This window comes from Protopterus annectens, chromosome 6.part1 (genome assembly GCF_019279795.1).
Source record: "Protopterus annectens isolate FY-2018-M chromosome 6.part1, PAN1.0, whole genome shotgun sequence".
Taxonomy (NCBI): Eukaryota; Metazoa; Chordata; order Ceratodontiformes; family Protopteridae; genus Protopterus; species Protopterus annectens.
The window spans coordinates 306,508,122-306,529,027 of record NC_056738.1 but is presented as its reverse complement, the minus strand read 5'-3'; the positions used below and the strand labels follow the sequence as shown (position 1 = coordinate 306,529,027).

The 20,906-nt window shown below is 34.5% G+C and overlaps 1 protein-coding gene across 1 annotated transcript in view; it reads left to right on the top strand.

The window, feature by feature from the left end:
- Window positions 1-20,906, top strand: part of LOC122805523 (transforming growth factor beta-2 proprotein-like) — a 239,398-nt gene that overhangs the window by 63,807 nt on the left and 154,685 nt on the right. Inside the window, exon 2 of the mRNA XM_044075725.1 lies at window positions 19,731-19,894. Within this exon, the coding sequence (XP_043931660.1) occupies window positions 19,731-19,894 (164 nt within the window). The remainder of the gene's footprint in view (window positions 1-19,730; window positions 19,895-20,906) is intronic.

The following is a 20,906-nucleotide window of genomic DNA, read 5'->3' as shown; positions in this document are numbered from 1 at the left end:
ATAACAGTCAGGCATATATAGTCAGTATAGAAGCTAGAATGAATTGATCTAGAGGCAGTCTGTGGATGAAAGTGACTAACCCCATCTGTTGCATGATCACAGGTAAATGGGCACTGACCTGCCATAATTTAGCCACACTCCATTCCAATTAACCCCACTCTTTCAGTTTTGTCTTGCAACTTCCCTTATTTTAAAGTCACCAAACACCACTGTGAAATCCTTGTTAGGTGTAGAAGTCTGTTCCATTGTAAGGGTCAGTAGCCATTTTAGTAAAGGTCAGGTGCGATCCTCTCCTCTCCAAAAAAAAAAAAAAAAAACAGAAAGAATAGATGATTTTGTTGGTTCTATATTATATACTCGAAGTTTCCAAACTTCGAACCGCATATGATCGACACCATACGAGCGAAGTTTGAAGCATCGAATATATAATAAAAAAATTTTAAAAAAAAAGAAAAACTTACCTAAACGCTCTGTGCAGGAGCAAGCTCCCCTGCACCCCCACACCCCCGCTACTTAAATATATCAACTCCGAGATCGCACTTCATTGCAGAAAAGGAAAATCTTCCTATTCTGCGCCGTATGGAGCCATTTGTTTTAACCTTTGAACTTGTAAATGTTTGATCATATGGTGTCAATCATGTGACATTCGAACTTTTCCAAGTTCGAGGTTATACTAGGAACTCGATTTTATCATAGGTCATTTTTTTCCTGCAGTAGCAATGTCCCCTCACCACTCTAAGGGGTTGTGATCATTTTCTAATGTATAATACCCCAGCATAGCCTGAAGAAGGTTGACTTGCTGTGTGATTTTTTTACTGTCAAGATTTCTACCGCATGATGTAATTGTAAAGGGACACAGAATGCACAATGGTGAGAACATTTGCTATGCAATAATGCATTGCCTTGCAGTGAGAGTGTTTTCATTCCTGATATCACTGACTCTTTAGCAAGAGTGACTATTAAGCTTTAACAGTAATATTGCTAAAGTGTTGTAAGTGGTCTGGTCATACCTTAAATACCATTTTAATTTACATTTGAATGATAGGTTTGAATGTATAGTCTATTATGTGCTTTTATTTAGACTGAGAAGTGTAATTCCAAGTCATATTTTCTAGATGAACTGATTAAAGCTAGCCATCTGTGACTGATAACACTCACACAGAAAGACTGAGTGCAATTGGTACCTGGATTTAAAACTTTTTTTATGAGTGCTGTAGCTAGAATCACTGACCTGCACAGTTTATTTTCTTAAGGTTGAAGAAGTCTAATATTTAGGGACATCACCACCTATGTGATGTTACAGATGATTTGAAATATGTGAGACTTCATAAAAATATCAGACATATACCTCTCAGCTTCTTTGTTCAGGAATTCTAGAAAAATGCAAAATGATATTGGTGCAAAGGCTCAACATGAGGGACACTTTAAATGTTAATTTAATTCACATAAAAATGTTAACAGAATAACAGGTTTTGCATCAGCATGCATTTTCTGACAAAATAAGAAGTATGAAATTTTACTGACCAGTATTATTGAATGACCCGTGTACCACCCAATAAGGGGAGCAGCACCACTATAACAAAAGAATATATATGATTATACAATGAATGGCCAACATGTCACATGGGCAACATACAAAACATACAGCACATGTCGAGCATTCGTGACATCGTCTGCAAAACACATTGACACTCAATACATTGAAAAGGGGAAAAGATTTCCTTCTCTGATGCACTACCCATAACCGGACCATATTCAGCACAAATTTGTCTGAATAGTGGTAGTGTTATGGGAAGGGCTTTTTAAAGTTCAGATGCACATTAGGGTTAGGGGCAGCGATAGGGTTAGGTTTAACAGGCATTACTAAAGTGGTCAGGAGGGCTTTTATTACAAAATTATATGATCAAATCAAAGCCATTGCTTAACACTATGGTTTCCATGGTGATGCTTGAAGAAAATTTCCTTGAAGCTTTGTGAAGTTCTCTAAGTGGATAAGTAACATAATGAATCACAGGGAGGCCTTTGAAATGGCATATCCGGACTATAAAAAAGGGCATTTAGTGAATTTTCACAAAAAATTGCAGTAACAAACAGGTAGCCTGTGAATAAACCTCAGGTTGGATCCAGAGCAGACAACCAGAAAACAGGATATAGACATATAATATGGTTATTGTATGGGCAGTCCCTTTCATTTCTTTACAAAAAAATTTGGGGAGAAAATATGAACATATGCATCAGAGGTAACATGCATTTGAGGGATGCATTAAAAGGATGAGAAGTGATTTATTAAGGAAAGCAAAATGGCCATTGATATGGCAACTTGGATTAAATGCAAGTGAGTGCAAAATTATTTACCAGTTAAATAGAACCCAAGGAGAACATAAACAACACTGCAGGGAAGCAGAAGGAAAAAGAGATAGGGAGGGAGCTGTAACAGTTAAAAGTAAATTCCTAGGTAATCAATATGTAGCCTAGATGGTTGAAGATGGCCATATCTGACATAATGATTATTGTTTTAATGTCTGTCCTAAATGTAGCTGTAGCAGGATGGTTAGTGGGATGTGAAGTATCAAAAGCTGAGAGTGGGGCATGTGTTGTTCCCTTTATTATTTATTATTAGTAAAACCGTGAAGTATTGCGACTTGTTCTGCAACTGCACGTGTCCAACAGGTAGGCACGTATTCTGAAAAGAAAAATGAAATCTTGCACAACCTAAATTTCTCTGCATTCTTTAAAGGAGAACTCTGCTGAAATGTCAAGCTTTGCTTTTCAAAAAGTAAAGATGAAGGTATTGACTGTAAAGCAAAATCATTCTACACATGGCAGCCCCCTTTTGGGGCATTTTAGGAGTATAACAAATTGGAAAATAGTAATGATCACTTTGATACAGAAACATTAGTAATGCAGAAAAGTTTAACATATGTTGAAAACATTTGTTTTTTCAGTTTTAGAGTGCTGTTGCCCTTTAAAGGAGGCATGATATGGGTATAAATGGTATACTGAAAAAATAGCTTCCCAGGGAAAACATAACTTTGCAACAGAGGATGTGTTTGGCACTGGAGGTGGAGTCAGTAAGAACAAATATGACAGATGTGAGATGGCTTTTGTAATACAATAGTAATGAATTCCATAGCAGAACACCAGAAAATACGAATGCTCAGCAGATCTATAAGATTTACAGAGGACAGAACTGGCATAAAATTCTTATTGAATTTTTAAAGGAGGGAGAATATTCATCTCAGAGTGAGTAGAACTACAGTATTAAAGAGTAAAGCTGCAGTGTGGGTGGGCCAGACAGTCATTAAATCTACTTTAAGAGTGTATGTTTCTGTGTTTCTAAATGTTAAGAAGAAATATTACACAACTTAAACCTACAATTCTAGATGATGGTTCAGAAACCATAATTCTAGGAGCAAATTAAAAAAAAATGCTTCTTGTAGCCGAAGCTTTTTATCTTCTCAGAAAGAATAGTACACAATCAATATAATGTTTATGTAAGACATCCTTTAGAAAAGCAAGATAGAAAAATGCTAGCCATAGATACAGCAAATCAGTACAACCATCACTTCTGCAGACTAAGAATATGACATACAACCACAAGGCAAACAAAACTGTAAAGTTCAACAACAGCAGACAATTTTGCAATATGTCTGTCAAATATAAACAAAGGTTAATAATATGCCTGCTGTTTTATGCCCTTTGTATGCTAAACTCATTGCATGGCAGTTTAAAATGTCTAAACTGGAAATATGAATCTTTTCCTAATTTCATGTCATTAAATGTCTCACTTGCTAAAGGGTATATGTACATATAGACTTATTTTGGTGTCTTTGATGCATCATGGGTAGTGAGAAATTTCATAGAAACCTTATGGCTTTAAACTAGTGAAGAAGACGGACTTAAGAACACTAGCTGAGATCATAGTTCATCTCTGCACTGAAAAAGGATTGCTAAAAATCCAGGAAGGGGGCAGTCTTTGGAGAATGGTGTCATTTATATTTTAGACTAAGACAGGGGCACTAACTGTTGAACTAATAACACATAAAGGATAATGGCTAAGTGCATCAGTTAGAATGATATGTTCCTACAGTTTAATCAATAAAAAGACAGCACACATCTACACTTAACTGTGCGGTCTGGTATTTGATATGAAGGCAGACATTAGACCATATTGCCTAATTTTGTAATAGAAACGAAAGGTACCTTGTTTTCAAGAACACAAAAATTCTTCTTTCTTCATTATCAAGTCTCCTAAATCTTTATGAAGTTAAAGAATTAGTTTTTCATGCTTTGTGATGTGCAGAATACATTAAGAACAGTGATATGGGCTATAGTATATGACATGTATGTAAAAATAAAAGTACATTTTTGCCATAGCAGTAAAAAGATTCACACACAAAAATTATTAGATAGTTATGCATATCCATGCATTGTGTACTCTCTGTGTTGTTGGAGCGTGTACCTATACCTTCATTGTTTTATAAACACTACCATTGCCTCATCTCAACTGTCCCTGATTTTACTTCATAGTTTTGCCCTGTCCCACATAAAAATGTTTGATTTTTTCAGGAATTTCAGAGAGGAATACAGACAATCAATAATGCCAGATGTTAAGAGTTTCATTCTCCTTAGTCAATATAAAATGCATCTTGATGCAAAACCTGATATTCTGTTAATTTTCAAAGTTAAATAGCATAATATCTATAAATAGTCCCTGATTTGGGGCATTTTCCCCCTCCTCTCATTATTTTTGGCTTTGTGCATACCTCTTGAGCAAAGATGTTGAAAGTTACGACTCTCCAACACCAAAACTTGTGCTGTATCACAGGATAGGAAAATAAATTATATAGTAGGGAGGTACAAACATCACTGGAAAATGCAAGAAATACAATATCAACATAAGATAAATAAAGCAAGAGTCTCAACACAGATATATAAAGAACCCAGTCAAAAAGATCTTTACACCAGAATATGAACAAAAGTTAATGTAGGACTTTGTAAGATGCTGCTATGAACTGAAAATGTTTCTGCAAAGCTGTATAAAAATGAAAATGATAAATACTAAAAATCAGTATTTCAAAAACACTAGATAAAGCTTAAAAATCATAACAGGCAACTGATAGTATTGCCTCCTCCAAACTATATAAACTCTGAAGTTGCCATAGCACATAGCAAGCACAATTTTGTTATTGGGAATTAATTCTGATCCATTTGTGTGCAGGATTGTATGTTCACACCAGTATAGATGAAACAGCCAAACCTGTCTTGAGTCTTTCAGCTAAGTGAAATGATAACTTTTACACAATTGTTCAAAATTCATTATCATCTTACAAAGCTTTTATAGTACTGACAAGCCAGAAAACTAGCTATATCAGATACCCATGCATACTTCACAATGATTGGCATAGTTATGCAATTGTGCTAGTAATTTCCCTGTGTGGCTTTAGTCCGAGATTTTAATGTCTTAGTGAGTTTCACTGCAGTGTATTGTATTGTGTAGTTTGTCAATGCACTATTCAGTGTTTTTTCCCCTTTTTATCAATGTGGTGTGATTTGGAGGGGGGGGGCTTGCTCCCCTTGCAAAAAAAAAGTTTTTTTGTGTTTTTTATAGTTTTTTGGCATTTGATTTGTGGTGAATGGTGAGCTGAAAAAACATGTTTAGCATTCATGAAGGGAAACCACAATTGTTATATTAATAATTCATTAATTTTCTGATAACCAACTCTTCAGATTCACAGAAAAGATGGAGCCTATTCAATCAACCAACTCAGGCAAAGACCAGTTCAAGGATGGATGCCAGTTCATCACAGGGTACACACCACACACCCACATGCATGACTCTCTGTTCATTTACTTGCTTGCCTCTGGAATGTAGAATGAAACCAAAGTAGCTGGTAAAAACATTACACACATACTGGAAGGGCATGCAGATTCCATACAGATGTACTGCAGTTAGAAACTGTATTTTCTTTTTTGCCTTTTTTTCATTGTGTTCTGCAGCAGAGAAAAGCAGTCCATATTCAAAGTATATTATGTTACTACAAAGAACTAAAATAAATTGGAAAAGTAGGCTAGCTTCCAAGCCATAAAGAGAAGACTTGTGGAAGCATCATCCTTACATCTGCCTCTTCACTGAGCTATCCCAAGATACATACTTTTGCATACACTGAGCAAAAAGTGGGAGAGCCTCCACAATGCTCCTCTTTAAGGAGCCACAAAGGTTGCCAACTGCAATAACATAAGTGATCAAAGCTCTCATGCACTGAAATGGTGCTGTCAGTAAAGTAGCCCACTCTGCCCAGACTACATGAAATTATTCCCTAAAATTCCTTGTGGAATACTTGCATAATATATACATTCTATAACGAAACAGTGGTTATATGACAGCACAGAGTCCATGCAAAAGTGTCTAGTGGATACAGCTGTACCCTTCCACAAAATGGAACCAATGAGGAAAGTAGCTTATGACAACTTTGAAGAGCTTTTAGCATTGGTGGTGGTTTAGTAGATCACATCCAAGTTGGGCTTCTTTTAGGCCATACCTGACTGTACATGAGTGCTTCACTAATTTTATGTTTGCCTAGCCAAATCTGCTGGAATTGAGGGATAAAGCATTGCCTGTGCCCCAGGTGAGAAAAGGTCAGTTAGTAACTTGGGTGTCTGACAGAGCTGGCAGAGAGGATGGATGCACCTTTCCTGTGGTGAGGTGTGTGCTGAGGTAGGTGGCAAAGTCATAGTTGGCTCATCTAGTGCTTGGTGCCATTCCTGGATCTGGTGCCCCTCAAGCTGAAGAGCAAAAAAAAGGTCCCTTTAAATTCTGGCACTCCTCACATCTCCAAAAGAGTGCCAGGTCTGCCTCTCAACTCATAGTTGAGGGGAAAAAAGTATTTTCTACTTTAAAACACTGTAGCAAACCTTCCTGCAACTAATACGACAAAGTTCTTCAGTCATGAAATAATTTATTTCCATAACAAGTTTCAGAAATGCTAGCATAGAAATAAAAGCCAGTACTGGATTACTGCTGATTGCACCTCCTAAAACCTTGCGCCCAGGGTGGCTGCCCCTTTCAACACACCCGAGCTATACTTCTGGCAAGTGAATCTCTTTCTGAGTCCTGCTAGAGAATAGAACTCAAAGTGACTACCAGGGTGGGTGTGTAGGAATGGTTGAATTGGTATAGTTGTCCAGATCCACACTCAATTGTCCCAATTTGTCCACTCGGCTTAACAACATAAATGCCAATATACTGGGAATAGAACTTAGGAAACATCCCTGGTACACCAATCTGTATAGGTGATCCTGCCATAAATCTTTTAGAATCTGGTCCAATGAAAGTATAATAATACAAGTGACTGTAATATAAGCTTAATGCGACAAATTTGATGAAGACGTGTATTGAGTGTTACACAATTTTAAGATGCAGAAGATTATACTATCTGAAAGTATATACCAATATTTATATGATGATAATCCACTGGATAAGAATATAGTTAAAGAACATTTTTTACCTGGGACTTCTGATCTGGTTAATATAATGCTGAGCTGGTTTTGTTTCTCTTCCCAACATCCTACATCTCACAGCAGTTTACTAAATATGTTCTAGTCTAACAGCAGTGTTTGTCTGTAATAGTTAGCAATATTTGTGCTGTAAAGAAAAAAACATCTCAGGAAGGAGAAAATTCTTCTAAAATGCCCTCCTTCAGGAAGAGAATCTAATCACATGGCTGAACATCTCTCAATACTGGGAAGTAACAGAGCTCTGCAAGTGATGGCAAGCCCAAAGCAATTTAACATGCAAATTCTGCTATTATGAGTGAGTGTGTTAATAATGCTCCTCTGCATCTAACTTGCACACCATGTAACACGTCAAGAGAAGCACTTGACAGGTTTGCCGTAGTACCATAAAATAATGCATTCTAAAATCCTTACAGGTCCCTAGCAACTAAATGCAAGGTCAGAACTTCCCCTTGTACTTAGGTATCAATCATACAGCAGCTGCAGTAACAAAGAACAGAGCAGGGCTGACTTTTATAAAGTTGTGCAAGTGGAGACACTCTGATTTAGACTAATCTATTTTACAAGCTGAGAATTTTTTAAAGTGGCCCACAGTCATGTAACGATTCCCCAAGTGAAAGTAGCCCTGGAATCATGGATGCAGTCAGAAAGAATGTCAGGTGGGGGGCGTGGCCAAGGATGAACACAGGATAGCAGCAGATTTCTTCAGCTCCACCAATTTCATTGCATTGACAGGAATTAATTACTTAAAAAATTAATTCTTGAAGTAATTTTCTTTCTAAATATGTTTGTTTTATATAGTTCTTGAACTATATCTAAAAAAGAAAGGAAATCTTAATAATATTCCTGTCAGAAATTACTTTGGAAATTTTCCTGTCAGTTTATCAGTCTGAAATGAGTTCCAGTAAGACAAATTCTCAAGACTCCAGCATCAAGAAAGAACTTCAGTCTCTGATAATTATAGTCCAGCAACTTACTGCTAAGATGGATAAAATGGATACTAAAATAGACACTTTCATAGAAAAAACTACAAAACAAATAGACTTGTTACATATGGACCTGCAACAACAGAAGATCCAGATGACAGGCATAGAAGAAGCTGTGAATGACATGGAAAATAAAATACAAGAACAGGAAATCAACATTGAGTTTCTGCTGAAACAAAATACACATTTACAAACAAAGCTGGATGACCTGGAAAATAGATCTAGGCGCAATAACATTAGGATTTTTGGACTGCCAGAAAATATTGAAGGTAACAATATTACTTCTTTTTTAACAACATGGCTCCCTAAAACTTTAGATTTACCAGAAGCATTATCTTTTGGTATCGAAAGAGCACATAGATCTATAGCTAATACTAACTCTAACAAAAACTATCCTAGATCAGTTATAGTTAGATTTCTATCATCTTTTGATAAAGAGATGGTTATTAAATCTGCTTGGGCTAAAGCTCCTGTTAAGTTTAATGAGACAACTGTGTGTTTTGACAATGACTATTCTTCCATGGTAATTGCTAAAAGAAAAGTTTTTCTGCCACTAATAAGGGAGCTTAAAAAGCACAGTTTAAAACATACCTTCTGTTTCCTGCCAAGCTTAAAATCTTCCTTCCTGATGGTCCTAAGGTCTTGATGATTTAGACTCTGCTTTACTGTTTGTCAAAGAAAAAGGATTTTGGATAAAATAGAAGAAATGGAATGGGCTAGTTCTTCATTAAAGAGATTGGCAACTGAAGCTTCCTGGAAGACTTCAGAGAAGAAGAAGAGACTAAAAACAAATGATTTGCTATATGTTTTTTCTCTCTCATCATTTTAGTTCATTATTAATCTTTTGAATATAGTTCCTGCATTTCCAGAAAGCCACAAATATTTTGGAAAAGATTTAATCAAAGTTATTCTCTATGTGCAAAGAAATGTTTTGTTTCATAACCAGTCAAAATGCCTGAGGATTTAATGGCAGGCTGTGACTCGATTTGTTTTTCTTTCTGAAAAAGTAAGGTTAGTAATTTGATACATTTTTTATCTTTACCTTTTTTTTTTCTTCTTCTTTTTATTTTCTTTGTTTAAACAATGACATTCTATTTAGATTATGTAGTGGGTAAAGGGTGGGGAGGGCAGGAGAGAACGGTAATGAAAATATCATTAATAGAATAATAACATATTTATTTCTTGTAAAAGTTTATAAGTTCTTCAAATGCTATTTCTAATTATACTTTCTTGATTATACTGCTTATGCTTGTTTGTAAATAATCTGTCATGCTTTAACTAATAATAATCAGAACTAAATAAGAGTAAATAATATGTTTTATTTTTAACTCTATTAATATAAACAGTAAGTAACATTCCATTGTATATACTTCTTACAGCTTTCTCTTACATTTTTTATTTCTGCCTCACTCCCTTTTATTTTCTACTCTCTTTTCTTTTCTTTATTAATATATATAAATGCTTTTGACTGTGTGGGCACAGTGAATAATAGGATTTGTATGAAAATTGAGTTGGGAGAAGAATGCTGAGTTTTATTACTTGTTGGTAATTTTGAGTTTAATTTCACTTGCATAGAGGCTGTGATGATCTGTGGAATACATTGTGGAGGTTCTGTCATGTTTAGATGCATTTACACTGCTAAATGAATGTTTGTCACTAGTTTTTAATAAGTTTCCCGCCAAAATGTTAAGAGAGACAATCTGGGATGTGGGCTGTCTTATGCACAATGTCCTTGAGTTACCTCAGAATCTTCAAATCACAGAATTCTCACAGAGAAACTGAATGCAGTTAGTATAAACATTGACAAGGTTATCACACTGATACACCACAGATTCAGGAAAAATACTCTGTTCATAAAATATGTCAGTTATAATGAGTTTAAATGATGTAGTTTCTTGTAGTAAGTAAATGTCTTATTTTAGAAGGCATAAAAATGAAACATTTATTTAAATGTTTTTGAAAATCTACTTAACAGCAGCATAATAATCTGTGTTAAAATTTGTGTTCCAAACATATACTTTACTATAACTCATTTAATTCATCTGATTGACAAACATAAATAATCTTATAACTCTATTCTGGAAGAAATGTCATGTGATATATTTTAAAGCAGTAGGTTAGCATGATTGTAAAATCTGGTTACCAATATGTGTTTGCTGTGCATTATTTTGTATAAAGCAGACAGATTTATTCTAGGGACAGCAAGTAGGACAGTGCTCTACAAAGGCACAACTCAGTGAGATCAGATATATATATATATATATATATATATATATATGTGTGTGTGTGTGTGTGTGTGTGTGTGTGTGTATGTATGTGTGTGTGTGTGTGAGTGTGATGGCTTTTTCTGAGAATCTGCATAACTATCTAATATGATTTATAATAATTTCTATGAATACAATATTTTACTCTATTGACAAAATGAATGTTTGCCACAAGTTTTAATAAGTTTCCCGCCAAAATGTTAAGGGAGACAATCTGGGATGTGGGCTGTCTCATGCATAGTGTCCATGAGTTTCCTCAGAAGCTTCACTCACAGAATTTTCACAGAGAAACTGAAAGCAGTTAGTATAAACATTGACAAGGTTATCACACTGACAGTGCTCTACAAAGACACAACTCAGTGAGATCAGATATATATATATATATATATATATATATATATATATATATGTGTATGTGTGTGTGTGTGTGTGTGTGTGTGTGTGTGTATGTATGTATATATGTGTATGTGTATATGTGTGTGTGTGTGTGTGTGTGTGTGTGTGTGTGTGTGTGTGTGTGGGTGTGTATGTATATGTGTGTATGTATGTGTGTGTGTCTGTGTTTATGTGTGTGATGGCTTTTTTTTTTTTTTTAGGTAATAACGCAGGTGTTTCTGAGAATCTGCATAACTATGCAATATGATTTATAATAATTTTTATGAATACAATATTTTACTCTATTGACAATAATGAGTTTAAGTAAATGCTCATATACAAACAATTCAAGATTTTTTTGGAAGCTGTTGATAGAATTTACATGACAGAAAATAGCTGCATCTTAATGCATGTAATGTCTGAATCATATTAGCCAAAGTTTTTAATTTAAATGAATGTTAGAACATAATTTTCTCTCCTCTTGATTTCTAACATTAAGATTATTTGAATGCTATTGGAATACAAGTGTTATATATTACATAGATCTATATAATAGTATGAACAGTTTTTAAAAAAAAAAAAAAAAAAAAAAAGTTTATTTTAGTTTATATGATGCTGTTTTACCAAATGTGTAGTTTTGTCTTGATAGATAATTGAATTGAAAACTGTTAACCTCAGTTAAATATAACTAGTATTAAATTGATAAGGTGGTAGCTGAGGTACTGCTGCTTAGGGTAGGGGTTAACTTGAGTAGTAAATACTGCTCTAAGTTGGAGTTTTCAACTCCAGGCGGGATGCAAGGTTTAATCCTTACATTATTTTCACTTGTTCATTGTTATATGTATATAGTTTTGACATCCACAATATATTTTGTACACTCATTGTCACTACAAACAAAATTGAATCCTATACAAAATCCCATAAGAGATTTAATAAATACAGCTATATTTAAAGGTACACCTAAAAGAGGAGATGTAACATTATTTATCTGGTTATTTGTTATTTCGATCATAAGATTCTTGAGTTTTAAAATGCCAAATGACATCTTTAAAAGGAATTTCTTTAAACATTAATGGATTGAATAATCCGTGTAAAAGGGCAAGCCTAATAAGATACATTAATCTACACAAGGCCAATCTAGTCTTCCTGCAAGAAACCCATCTCTTGAAAAAGATATTGATAAACTAGCCACTAATAAGTATACAGTATTGGTTAGTTCAGAGCACACTCAGAAAAAAGAGGAGTGGCTATTTTATGGAATAAAAGTATGCCCATTCCTAAAACCATTAAGTCTTATCAGGATGACAAAGGAATGTTTTGTATGGTTACAATACAAATTAATGGGAAGACTTACACTTTAATTAATGTATATTGGATACCTGGAATTGGTATTAATACAGTGAAACATCATATTGATAAGATCATATCATTCTCTATAGGGGATATTATTTTAGCTGGTGATTTTAATTGTATACTACATGAAAGTGATACTACCACTATAAAAGAAGAATTACATCTAATGCAAAACATTTAAATGATTTTGCTAATTCTTATCATTTGAATGATATTAATAATCAGATAGAGTCAAAATCATTACCATACACCTTTTTTTCTAACAGATACAAAACTTATTCAAAAATAGATAGGGTCTTTATTTCTAACCAGATGGTAACAGATTTAATTAATTCCAAAATCATTTCATGTCCTATATCTGATCATAACTCAATTGTTTTTGAATTCATGATAAAAAATACTCATAATGTTCAGATCAAAAGGATACCAGCATACTTAACTCAGCTAAAAGACTATAAAGAATATATACTTTCAGAAGTACAACATTTTCTAGACATAAATAATACTCCTGAAGTCTCCATTGTCTATGTTTGGGATGCCTTAAAATCATATCTATATGGACAAAGTATCAGATGGTATAATAACAAAAGGAAATCTTGGGATAAGGAATTGTTAGATATTCAAAGTAAACTGGACTCTTATAAGCATAATAATAAAGAAAATATTATGGACAAGAAAGTTTTTGAAGAAATAAACAAACTAAATGAGAAATACAAAGAAATTTTAACTCATAAAGTTAAAATAACTTTAGAGAAATACAAGTTTTTGTCTTATTCAATAAGCCCCAAATACTTACATAGACTTAAAAATAAAACAAAAGATTGAATAAACAAAACCATATCAAAGAAATCTTTTCTCTAAGGAAAAAGAAGAATGTTTCTAGTATACCAGAAATACTGGACGAATTTAGAAATCACCTTCACAAGATTAACCATAACAACATTAACATGGAACCTAAAGATAAAATAAAGGAGTTTATAACCACAAACATGAATAAAAAGCTTAATAAACAACAGATTAAACTATTGGACAAGAGTATTTCATATACAGAAGTTATTACACAAATAAATAAGCTTAAACCAAACAAAGCACCGGGTAATGATGGTATTATACCAGAGATATATAAAATCCTTTCTAAAACTACATATTCATTAATACATAAGGATTTTATTCAGGCCCAAACTGAGTTAATAACCCCCCATCTTGGCAATATACATTTATTTCACCAACTTTAAAACCTAATAAAGATCCAACTAGATGTTCTTCATATCGACCCATCTCATTACTTAATGTTGATTATAAAATGTTTATGAGTATTTTTGCTGATAGATTGAAGACAATTATCCCGGCATTATAGGCATAGATCAGACGGGCTTCATTGTAAATAGAAATACTTTTGATAATATAAGAAGAACTTTAACATTAATTGATTTTGCAAATAGGAAAAAGAAAGATTTAACACTTATTAGTCTTGATATAGGTTCAGCATTTGATTCAGTAAGTTGGGACTATCTGTTTACCTTACTGAAATGCACAAATTCTCTGATGCATTTGTAAATTTAATTGAGCATTTATACAAAGGAACGCTGGCTTATATTAAGGTAGGAACATATGTTTCACAAAAATACCCAATCTTAAAGGTACAAAGCAAGGATGTCCACTTTCTCCACTATTATTCACTTTAGTAATGGAGCCTTGGGCTAATTTGATTAGAAACAGTACTGACATAGAGGGTTTTGAAATAGAAGAAAATACAACATCAAAAATTCAACTTTTGCAGATGATGTTCTAATTACATCAGCAGGATCTAATTCTTCTATGCAGTCTTTATTTGATAAAATGATGAATTTTAAAAGTATTTCTGGTTTAATATTCAATGAAGAAAAACTAAAATACTACCTATATATACACGAAAAAATACTCTCATTAGTGATTTTACTAAATATGTACCCAACTCAGGTCAGATAACTTATTTAGGTATAATACTATCTAAAGATATTAAATCTATTATATATAATAACTATAATACCTGTTTTCTTAATATACAAAATCTTTTAATACCTGGAATAATATGTTTTTACTATGGAGGAGAGACTTACAATTATTAAAATGATAATATTCCGCAAGATTTTATACTTAATACAATCAATAATACTTTCACCTACAAAAATAACTATCAAGAAACTGAATACACTAATGTTAAATTTCTTATGGGCACCTAATAGACCTAGGATTGCATTAAAGAAACATACTAATAGCTGGTCTCAAGGGGTATTTCTTTTCCAGACTTTAATTTATATATTATCTCTTCTATTATAAAAGTTATTACTTTATTAATAGATCGGTCATATGTCGCAAAATGGAAAGATTATTGGGAGCTAATTAGTATGCACTTCATGAAAATCTCCTTAACACATAAAAATATGATTATAAATAACTCCATGTTGTGGTTGCTAAAGGAATTTTGTACTTCACCTATTACACCTAAACATGTGGTCTGTTACCCATTAAATATTATTATTAGTTATCGTAACTTTATATTCATGCTCCCTAAGTATAGGGAATGGAATTTTATTGTATTCCCTATAATTTATACTCAGGGTATGCTTATGTCATCTACTTCTGAAGGAGCTCATTTAGCTATAGATAATAATCTAAAGTACTGGTATCAGCTGATATCTGATAATAAAGTTAAAAATCTAGATTTCTTAAAACAAGAATTTGATCTAAGAGAAACTTGCTGGTTAGAGGTTCAGATCTTTAGACAACATCTCATTGATAGAATAGATCTAATGTCTATAACAGTTAAAGAATCTATTCCAAAACTGATTGATTACTTGATAATAAATTTACAGCATAAAGTTTCTGATAAAGGTAAACTTTCAAATATACATAAAATTATCAGACAAGAAACTTTTACAATGTAGATTCATACTGGAATTATTTCACCTCTATTAATGGGGACCCACCAACTCAACAAGATAAACAATATATATTGGAATCTGCTTATAGAACTACATCTTCCATTGTCTGGAGACTTTATACATGGAAATTTTTACATAGATCTTTTATACACCTTTGATGATGAATAAAATTAATAATAAAGATAATCTGTGTAAGAGATGTAATGTAGAAATTAATGCTGACTGGGCTCATATGTTTTATGACTGTATGAAGTTGAAAGAATACTGGAAGTCAATTAATGAATTTTGCAGGCTCTTTTACAGATAATTTCATTATTTCTAAGTCTCTTATATTATTCAACACACCTGTACCTCAATGTGTTAAAAGATTAAGCTTCCCTTGTTATGGTCTATCCTAGCAGTGGCTAGGAAAATAATAACTAGAAATTGGATTTCAGATACACCTCCTTCGTTCAATGAATTTAAAAATGTTATGAATATAATGTGTCATATGGAAATAAGCACAATTAGAATGAGAACAACTAGAAAAACATCACATTTTATTGTATGGGATAATTTACAAAATTTGTTAAAAAAATTCTAATTTCAATAGCACAGTATTTTAGTTTAATTAATTGATCTGATTGTAGTGGATGTCTTTGTAAATACTTTAGTTGTTTTGTTGAATATTATAATAATACCTATTTTTAATTATTTGTATAAAATTGTTATGATATTTCTCTTATATGTTAAAACAATAAACTTGTTTTGAAAAAAAAAAAGAAAGAATGTCAGGTGAACTGGACACTGAAATGGCAGTTACTTCAATGAGTGATAACAGATCTATGGCAAAATCCCCTTCAAGGGACCCCACCCACCCCCATTAAAGTGAATTCACCACAAAAGGCTCCAGAGCATTGAAATGTGCCTTGGTGCCTTCACTTGCTGATGCTTGATTGGGCTCAGTGGCTCTTCCGTAAAGTATTGCACCCCAGTTTCTCCTCGGCTTTCTAAATGCAATAATGCATGGTATTGTGCAGAGCATATTAAAGCAGCAAGTAAATGTTATTAGTTTACAGGAGAAATTAGTGTTTGCAAGAGGAATATAAGCAACCCTGGGCAAACTGGTATAGACCACTTCTTGTGCAATATGTACCTTTTTAACTGGTACAAACATCACAGATCTCTGACACGCTAGTGCTGGTTGGCAAGGAAGTTCATGCTGTACCATGCACTTGGAGAAACATTCATAATCCTGAAGAATAACTGTGTATTGCGACACAACTTCTTTCTGTTCTCATGAGAAGGGGCTTAAGTGAGAAGCAGAGTTGAACGTGTGCTAAGATTTTGCCTCACAACTTCTGAAGCCAAGGTTAAGTCCTGATTTCCACTCATTGTCTGGTTGAACATTTGCCCATTCTCCTTGTATCTGCATCTATTTTCTCTGGGTAGACCTGTTTGTTCCTAAAAAAAAAAATCCCCGAAAACATGCTGTTTGATTGGTTAGATTAAGTTGTTCATGACATGTTATGTTTCCACTTGCTTTTATGTCCTAGGCTGTGCTTTAAGAAGTCATCTTTAAGTGATCGATTGTGAAAGGTCTTATGCAATGCTAATTTTAGAGGACTATGCTCAGCTGAGCTACTGCATTCACATTGTACTCCTATTTAATTATCACTGTCATGACTTTAATGAACATTCAGTGGTATAAACAAGGTCAATAAATTGGTCAAAATGAGCACCAGCTTACTAAATGTAGGTGCTTGGGATAACCCATGTTGTAATATTTGTTTTGAGGATTAATTTGAAACCTAAAGAATTATCAGCTATCTTTATTAAGTTTAAGCAATATCTTTTTTGTTGGTTTTAGACTATCTGTGGACTTATTTCCAAAAGGATGCCTTGTGACTGGAGTCTGGACACCTACATGTAGAATCAATCATCATCATAATCATCAGCCCCCCCCCCCTTTTCCCATTTTCTTCTACATGGGGTCAGGGTATTGTGTTAACTGTCACCAACTCTTTTGTTTCTGTACCATACTGTAGTACTGGTCACACCACTGTCTTGTACACCTTACATTTCAGCTTCTTTGGTATTTTTCTGTCATACACTACACCTGATACTCTATGCCAGTTGGCTGCAGCCTCTCTGATGCTAGCTTTGACCTCTACATTCAGACTCCCCTTCTCCTCAACCACCCCTCCCCTCCCAGATACTTGAATCTGTTTACCTGTTCCACTATCTTCCCTTCTATCTCTATTCTCAACTTCTTCAGATTTCATCAATTTGCTGCATTACCACCGTCTTATCTGTGCTTAGTTTTATCCCATGTGCCTTCAGATTTGCATTCCATTCTCTTATCCTTTGCTGAAGTTCTATTTCAGTCTGCATGTACTGCCACATTGTCTGCATACAGCAGCTTTGTTGATCTGTCCCCTCCAACCTGTTTGTTAATGTAGTCCATCGCCAGTATGAACAGCAGTGGACTCAGAGCTGAACCCTGGTGTACACCCACTGGGAACCCCTCTGTGAGGCCGAACACTGTTCGTACTTGAGTCACTGGGTCCTTGTACATAGCCTGCACTAATTCTACCAATGTTTCTGGGACTTTAAACCACTGCAGTACTGCCCAGATCAGCTTTCTTGGGACCTTGTCATATGCTTTCTCCATGTCTAGGAATGCCCAGTTGGACTCTCTCCTCATCTCTAGCTTTTTCTCAAGTGTCTGTCTCAATGCAAACATCGGGTCAGTTGTGCTGAATCCTGATCTGAATCTGAACTGCTCATCTCCCATCTTACATTCTACTGCTCTGCGTATCTGTTTATCAATCCCCCTCTCCAGAACTTTCTTGCAATGTGGCAGTAGTTTGATGCCTCTGTACTGCCCACAGTTGTTGATGTCCCCTTTATTCTTGTACAATGTAGAACCAATAATTCCCCAGTTTTATATGGTGGAAATGATGTGCTCTGCAGTATTAGTGAAGGGCTTTTAAGACCCATAGTTCTAAGGGGACCAGTGCTAAAAGCATGCTTAAATTATCTCACAATTTCTTAAATCACCTCAGTATTGGGCTCAGATGACATCTGCAAATAAAGTGGCAAAAACCTCTCTTCTTTCAGGATCTAGAAATTTTTTATAGCAACAAAAACTTGGTATTTCTCTAAGAGATCCAACTACCTTACAGGTGAACACCTTAAACCATACCTCTCAACCTCTTAGTACAAGAAATCTGGACAAAACCCAAAATAATGTGGGGACAAAGGGACAAAAATAGGGGTAGATGTTAAATATTGCTCTTATAAACTTAGAAAGTTGATAGAATAACAGGGTTTGTGTTAGTATGCATTTTGCTGAAGGATATGATGTCTGAAATTCATATTTATGTCATCATTTAATGAACAGACCAAAAATATGAGGCAAAATTCTGGACAATTGGGAGGTATGCATTAAACTGCCCTGTATGGATTATATGACACCTATCAACCTGTTAGAGGGAGCGATAATTTTGACTATTATGGAATTTTCTATTTTCTTTTTACATCTGCCATGAAACTTGTCCAGTGGCTTCCTTTTATGGCAACACTGGCCCCTTCCAGTGGCAAAAGTCAGGCATCTCCGCACTGCACAACAGCCCTAAGGCCCATTCATTCCTGTCTGCGGAGCTTACTTAGCTCATGTATTCCTATATGAATTATGCTGTATGCAGACATTGCCTCAGTCAGATAATTAAAATACTAGTGATCGTGGGGCCTTACTCAGAATGTTTTCATTTTAAAACTGTTAGTGTTAAAGGTTGTTCATCAGTTTAGGTTTTGTTTTCAATTTTATTTTTCTCCTTGTTGAAGCATGCTTTTTTTTAGAATGCTTAACTATTAAAACCTTCTATTTTGTATTTTTCTGTCTGATTATTTATTCTCTAAGATGAACTTTTAAAACTATTTGGGGTATTCTTTACTGAAGCCTCTAACTATTAAAAAATTGAAGCGTTGTCCTTTTTACATTGTCTATGGAGCCTCATTTAGCCAAGTTAACAAATTCAGATCTTGTCATTAAAACGTGTTTAGTTTCCATACTGTGAGTAAAATTTCAGGGAAGGGGTTTAACGTGATAATCAAAAAGGGCAAACTTAGACGGACATTCTGAAAACAGTGAACACATTTTTATATTCATGATAAGTAAGACTATGTCAATTTGCAGGCAGATGTTAGAAAGCTGAACTAACAATAATTAAATGTCTCTGTAAGCAAGTAAGTATTCATTAAGAAACATTTGACAAAAATGACAATACTAACAGGAAAACTACTCTACTTTCTGCTTTCTTGTTTAACAGATGCAATTTCCACCATACAGTATAACCCATATTTCCGAATTGTGAGGTTTGATGTTGCACAATTAGAGAAGAATTCCAGCAACTTAGTGAGGGCTGAATTCCGTGTGTTCCGTATACCCAATTCCAAAACCAGGGTGTCTGAACAAAGAGTTGAATTATATCAGGTAAGCATGAAGTATTCATTCATATTTAATGCATTCATTCAATTGCTTCCCTGTCTCTTATGCTAGCCTTTCTGTCAGCTGCAGCTATTCTGAGCTAACAAGCAGTGCAGCTAAAAGGCAGGGCTGCAGTATGTTTGTAGTGGTTATCGTCTTATAATATTTTCAACATTAACAGCAAATGTGATGGTGACTATACAGATATGACAAAAGACCACAATGAGACATTTTATGCTGCATGAGAATGAAAACTACATTTTACAACACAAATATCAGTCATGCTATTTTTTTTCTGTTCAAAAGGTTCCACAGAAACAAAATAGAATGGTGGGATATACTCAGCAGAACTAAAAAAGCTGATTGCTGACCATATTTGTCTACAGGACAAGTTTCATTAAAACACCTGACGTTATGAGGAGTATATTTGGGGCAAGACTAGCATATTTCTTTCTAAATAAGACCTAACCAGAGAGTAAGGCCTAGCATGTTTTTCCAGGGTGTTCATGATATAAGCCCTACCCCAAAAAATAAGCCCAAGTTCTGATTCTTACTGTAACCTAATCATCACTCCCACTTGATGGTTGAAATCCTTGGCCCATATATCCACTCAGGTGTACTTTGATCGGTCAAAGTACAGACAACGTGTGGGAAGCGCACACTCATGGTAATGAGCAGCTGCGGTAGTGTCTTCCCTTTATAACTGGCATCATTTTGTGTTGCCACTCCATTCGCATAAGTCTTCAATTAACCCCCCCCCCCCAGACAAGATGAGTGCAAAAAGAAAGAGCTATTCCGTCGAGTACAAAAAAAGAATCATGGAGGACTCCTGTGGAAAGAACCTGACGGCTTTCTGTGAAGAGAAGACGTTAGATCTACAAATGGTCCGTAAATGGCGAGCAGCGTACGTTAACCTCAGTCAACAGGCTGACAAGGGAAATGCTAAGAAGTGTAAGTGTGGATCAGGTCGGCAACCATTATTTTCTGAGCTTGAAGACATCATCTGTGAGTGGATTGC